The sequence below is a fragment of the Podarcis pityusensis genome, assembly GCF_964106645.2.
Source record: "Podarcis pityusensis genome assembly, chromosome: 2".
Lineage (NCBI taxonomy): Eukaryota > Metazoa > Chordata > Lepidosauria > Squamata > Lacertidae > Podarcis > Podarcis pityusensis.
The window spans coordinates 97,369,119-97,375,219 of NC_138029.1; the positions used below are offsets into that span (position 1 = coordinate 97,369,119).

The following is a 6,101-nucleotide window of genomic DNA, read 5'->3' on the forward strand; positions in this document are numbered from 1 at the left end:
CACAGTGCAAAGTCGAGGGTAGGGGATCTGCTTCTGCCGCCTTATTAAAAAAACCTGCCCATTTCCCAGGTTTTTGTTCCCACTGGAAACAATGGACAGAGAAATTTACACACACAGAAAAATGCTCAAGTCCCCCCCCCCCCCACACACTTGGGGATTCTGAGGATCCGGAAGGGGTTTGTAGCCTAAGTGCTGTGCAGAATGGCCCAGAAATTTTCCCTCACTGGACATACTAGTGCCACAACACCAACCTCAGTTAAGTCAGAGCTTCAGTTGAGCTGGCACATCCGAGAGGGAGGCACCACACCAGATCTCCCTCTTCCATGTTGTCTCCCGAATCAGAGGAATTGATCCAACCTGTCCTATAGTCCTGGGACAACCCTGCCAGGAACCACAGGAATGCACCCACATATAATTATTATTTTCTTCCTGTAGCATAGATTGTAGGCAAGCCATGCGAAAACAAGAGTAGAAAACTAAGCATAAACATTTGATGTACGAGAATTGAACAGTGTTTTTATTAAAACAGTCAAGATGTACAAGTATTGTCCAGTATTTGTAGATAACATTTTAAAAAGCCAATAAAGTATGAAAGTCAGTGTGATTTTAAAAACCTGATATTGACAGTTTTTTTTAAGTTGATATGTAATCAATTTGCTTTTTAAAATTATCATTTCCTCTCCCCCCGCCCCACCAAAGGGGTTCTGAAATACTATCAAAGGAACAGTGCAACAAGAAAATGTAAGTTAGTCTACGTCAAAGCAAGTGACCCTAATTCTCTTCAGGTCAATAGGAAACGACCTAATAACTTGAGTAAAGTTAAGATGCAGGTTAGGGTAGCATCTCACATTTCTCTATTTCAGGCAAAGTTAGAAATTCACTGCTTTTAGTACTGAAATAAAAATTAATCCAAAAGCTCCCCAGCAAGAAACGACTTCTAAACCCAGTACAGTTTCTCCTTCTTGGTCACCCTTTAAAAACAAACACTGTAATACAATATTTTGAGGTCATCAAAAATAACACTTTAGTATAAAATTTCATCTTGGCCTTTTATCAAATCTTACATGAATAAAATCGCTTAGCCTTTATCAAAACCAGTAGGGTCTTAAAAAAAACAACACAAAATTATGGCCTTTTTATCCATGTCAGAATCATTTGTAGAAATGTTAGAAGCAGCCAAGAAAGTTGGAGCCCTGTGTTACTTCCCCGATTTCCTCCCCTCCCCTCCCTTCCCCCCCCCAAATCCCCCTAACACATAAATAAATAAATATCTTAAAACCTAAGGGTGTGGGGAAAAGTCAAGGTGTCTCCTTAGATAACAATTTCTCAAGTGCATATACCCCCAAAAAAAGCGCATAGAGAGTACTATTTTCAATTGGAAAGATAAAACTACATCCCAAAATTCTTCAGATCACACAGAATGGTGCCTTGAGTATTTTGTATGCTTTGGCAGCAGAGAAAATGAGCTCTGAAACAGACTCTGAGCTCCTTGTTGAAAATGAAGCACAGGATGGGGTTGACCCCTGCCTGGGCAAAGGTCATCCAGACAGAAGTGGTCAAGTAGACTTGGGGGATGGCGCTAGCCTTGATGAAGACCCGCAGGTAACAGGCCACAATGTAGGGGGACCAGAGAAGCAGGAAGAGAAGGGTGATCATGTAGAACATTTTGCAGATCCTCTTCTCCGTTTTGAACTCCTCCAGGACCAGCAGCCTCTTGATCTGGCTATGGGTAGTGTTCTGCCGGATGCCCACCAAAGTGGGAGGAGTGGGACCCCGGCCAAAGCCAGCGGTCCAGTTTGCGGCCGCCTGGCCAGTGGCTCCTGGCCCGTGGAAAGTCCAGTTCTGGCTAATGGCCGGCACCAACTGAGCGGGCTTCATCTTGCGGTGGCTGTGGATGAAGAAGAGGAGCTTGACGTACACCAGGTGGGTGGCGGCAACAACGGTGGCAAGCATGAGCATGAAGCCCAGCGTGTCGTTGGCCTTGACGTAGCGGTGCTCGAAGATGCACTGCTCTTCTTCGCGGATGAACTTGTAGGTGCCCACGTCGAAGACAGGCGGGAAGGCCATGGCCATGGAGAGGGTCCACACCATGCACACCACCGCCAGGCAGGTCCAGCCCGTCATGCGCTTGGCGTAGAAGCGGTGGTGCGCGATGGCCATGTAGCGCGTCACGCCCACGCAGAAGAGCAGGAAGGCGGCGTGGAAGCAGAAGAGCACGGCCAGGAAGGCCAGCACCTTGCAGCTGAGCGCGCCGTGCGGCCAGGCGCCCGCGCCGCTGTGCACCGACAGCATGACGAAGGGGAAGCACGCCAGCGAGCGCAGCCCGTCGGCCAGGCACAGGTCCAGCAGCAGGTAGTAGGGCGCGCGGTGCAGGGGCCGCTCCTTGAGGATGAGCCACGCGAAGAGCCCGTTGCCCGCCAGGCTGAGGCACAGGATCAAGCCCAGCGTGGTCAGCTTGAGGCCCGAGGCGCTGAGTAGGCCGCCGGGGCCGGGCAAGTGCGGGCTGCTGCTGCTGCTGCTTGCAAACTCGCTGGCGTTCGCCATGGAGCGAGGCTGAGGATCGCCCACCTCCCCGCCGACCCTGAGGCACAAACGCTGCGGAAGGAGCGAGCAGACGGGGCTTCTCCTCAACAGCAGCTAGCGGCGGCGCCGCCTCGCCCCGCCGGGCTCTCCCGCCTCCGAGACCAGCTGCCTTCTTCGCCTACCGCCGCCCGATCTGCTCCTCTCCGCGAGGGCGGCATCGTCCTCCTCCTCCCCGCTCGCTCCCCCGCGCCTCGCCCCCCAGCAGCGGCCACCTCGAGCTGTGCGGGCGCCGCCGGGCGCAGCCCATTCCCGCGCGCCGCTGCGCTCAGCTCCGCCGAGCCGACGCCGCCTCCGTCTCCGCCAGCATCGCGATCGGCTCCTGGCTCGTTAGGGGGCGGCCATCGCCGTCGCCATCCAACTTTAAAAGGCTCCCGGGAGGGATGCAGCGGGCGACCCCGGCAGGAAGCAGCAGCAGCAGGAGGAGGAGGAGGAAAGGCTGGCACCGACGAGGGTCCCCTTTCCCCGGCCTGGGGCGCGCTGCCGCTGCCGCTGCCGCCCTGTCAGCATCGCGCCTTTTGTTGCCCGCCGCCCTTCTCCTATTGTCTGCTTCCTCGTCTCTCGCTCGCTCGCTCGCTCTCTACCGACTCCTACCGCACGGCTTTCGCAGCGGAGGCCGGGCTTCCCTCGGCCACTTTCTCCTCCGCGCCATCACCGCCGCCGCCGTCTTCCCAGCCAGCAGCAGCACCGAGGGGAAGGGCGAGCGCGCCGCCACGACGCGCGCAGGGGGCCGCGGCTCGCGATGGAGGACAGGTATTGGCTGGGGCCGCGCTTCCGGCGGGGAGGCGGCTGCGGCTGCTGCTGCTGCTGCTGCTGCCGGAGATCAGGTTCAGGGGTGGGGTGGGGTAGTAGGGGGCGCAGGCTGAGCCTGCGCAAAGAGGAAGGCAGAGAGATGGAGGGGCGGGGAAGGAGAGGTGGAAGGGAGCGCAGAGGCAGAGGCAAGCCGCAGGCGACGGCAGCTGCCGCTCCTCTGCCTCTCCCTCTAAGGATCAGCGAAAGCGCTCAGAGGCATTGGCGCCTTCTTGCCGGCGGGGCGGGGGGGTTCTCAGCAGAAGATGGGGGAACAATGGCCATTCAGCAGTCCTGTTGTTGCTGCTGCTGCCACAGTCATCCGCCATCCGTGAGCATCCTGACAGATCCGGAGCGACTTTGCCCAGACGACTGGGAACACCGCTGGGCGAGCCACAACACCTGCGGTAGAGAAGCACGCAAAATTAAAAGACACCTGAGTTCTACACTGACTGTGTGACCATTGAACACCAGGGCTGGGCCCCACGATGATAGGAAGTTCTCGCCGCATCAGAATTCATAAAATCATAGAATTGCAAGAGTTGGAAGGGAACCTTGGGATCCTCTAGTCCAACCCCTTGCAATGCAGGAATATGCAACTATCCCATATGGGGATTGAACCTGCAATCTTGGCATTACCTAGAACCCTTGGGAGGGGTTGGCTGTGTACCCACTGTGCGTTTAAAGCGTGTTTCCCGGCCCACAAGAATCCTGGATACTACAATTCCCAGCACTTTTAAACTATAGTTCCCATGATTCTTTTCTTGAGGAGGGGGGAGGAGGTGCTTTAAATGTTTCCTAAAAGGATGGTGTGCATGCAGTGGCTTTGGCGTGAACGAATACTTCATGGGCCCCATTCCCCACATCTTCTCTGCAGAAATATCTCTTACCCAGGAACCTTCATCTCAACATTCCTCCCTATTGCCAGCAATCAAAATCTACGAAAGAGAATGGCCTAAGCATGCACACTCTACCTGGTTGGCAAATTTAGCACCTGGGTATGTGTTCCATCCATCATAATGTCAAAAACAGCCCTGTGAAGGCAGGCTCCAACATCAGAAGTCAGAAACTCCCCTGGAGGTCGGTAGACACCCAGGGAGGCAAGAACAGCTGGCTGCCTGTCTCTGTTTGTCACTCCTTGTTTATCTTGTCTCTCTCTTTTCAAGGTTTAATCATCCCTGTTTCTCTCCCTCTCAACCCCTAGGCATAATTAGCCCCTCTAGAAGAGATGATAAGCTGAGATAAACGGGTTGTTTGGGATCCCTTCCAGCCTTCTCTGCCTGTTTAGAGAAGGCTTCAGAAATCTCAGCAGCCAGAGCCCATATCCATGTACGGAGCAGCTTTTGACATGATGAGCCTGACATTCAGCCAGGATCTCAAATTCCTGATGGTCACCATAAATCCCCGCTTTAGCGTGTGAAAACGGAACCGCCAGAGCCCCATATTCTCATGCCTTGGCTTGTTCCTCTTGGCCCCTGTTTAAAAGGCAGGATTCATGACCCATGTTCTCAGGGACAGAGGTAAAAATGTTTCCTTTTGCAGCTAAAAGAGGGGGAAATGACCCCTCACCTAATGCTCACTAATCCCCAGATTAATGCCTTGGCATTTTGACCAGTCCGCAGTCAGCGCAATTGAAGGCAGTGGCACACAGCTGGTGGCAGATTATAGGCCTCTCAGCATAATATGGAATGGGGCTATATGCAAAGTAATTTACAGGGCCAGATTTTAACAGTTGCAGGTTATTTCTGTAGGACTGCACATTTATTTCACTAAGAAGAGCTGGCTGGTTTTGATCGTTGACAGGCATTTACCAGTATGGCCATATTGCACATATATTCAGTGAGCTACATTGTTGGTTTCCAGGTACAATGGAAAGTGCTGGTTTTTACCTCCATGAGCGAGCACACAATGCTCTGGGACACGAAAGGTCCAAGGCTCAGAAAGATTCCTCAGATAGCAGTTGCCAGCCAGTGTACACAATACGGATGCACTTTGAGCAGTAGTTGCTTGCTTCCTATGTTCCAGAATGCTCTGGGATGAAGGTAGCCAAAGAGCCACCTGCTACTGTGCTGAGTGGTGATAAGACTGGTTTTGGAGACCCTCCGATGGTCATTTCAGCTGCTTGACAGATTCAAACCATTATACAGTGGCTGATGTTTTAATGCAGCCAAATCAAATATCTTTAATACGGTCAATGACCAGCAAGCAATTTATAAAATAAAATATGGCAATATAAGTACTATTGTACTACAGATAACAGTGGAGATATGGCCAAATCACAAAATTGGTACTTATGTTTATGACCAAGTTTCGACGTTTAAGGTTTTAAGGATTCAATTCAAATGTCACTACTGTTTATTATCGTTCCTTCGATGTTTGCAATTTGAACTCCGTTGCTGTCATCATTGCTCGTCTTATTCTTGTTGCAATGTAACAGTACTTCGCCACTGGCCTGTTGATTTCGGGGTCTTTGTCAGCTAAGAGGTGTCTGATATAGGTGTCGTCTGTACTATGAAGTATTTTCCTCAGAATCGGCTCGATCAGCTCTTTTCTTGAGTCTCGATATAATGGGCAATATAAGATGACATGCAGCCTTTCTCAACCTGTGGGTCCCCAGATGTTCTTGAACTACAACTCCCATCACCCCTAGCTAGCAAGGCCAGAGCTCAGGCGTGATGGGAGTTGTAGTCCAACAACATCTGGGGACCCACAGGTTGAGAACCACTGTTTTA

General features: G+C 52.1%; 1 protein-coding gene across 1 annotated transcript; it reads right to left on the reverse strand.

The window, feature by feature from the left end:
• Window positions 1-496: 496 nt before the first annotated feature.
• On the reverse strand, window positions 497-3,344 carry GPR27 (G protein-coupled receptor 27). The gene has a single exon (XM_080995853.1). It carries the CDS (start codon window positions 2,542-2,544, stop codon window positions 1,390-1,392), a length of 1,155 nt encoding a protein of 384 aa, XP_080851979.1. The 5' UTR covers window positions 2,545-3,344; the 3' UTR covers window positions 497-1,389.
• Window positions 3,345-6,101: the final 2,757 nt, after the last annotated feature.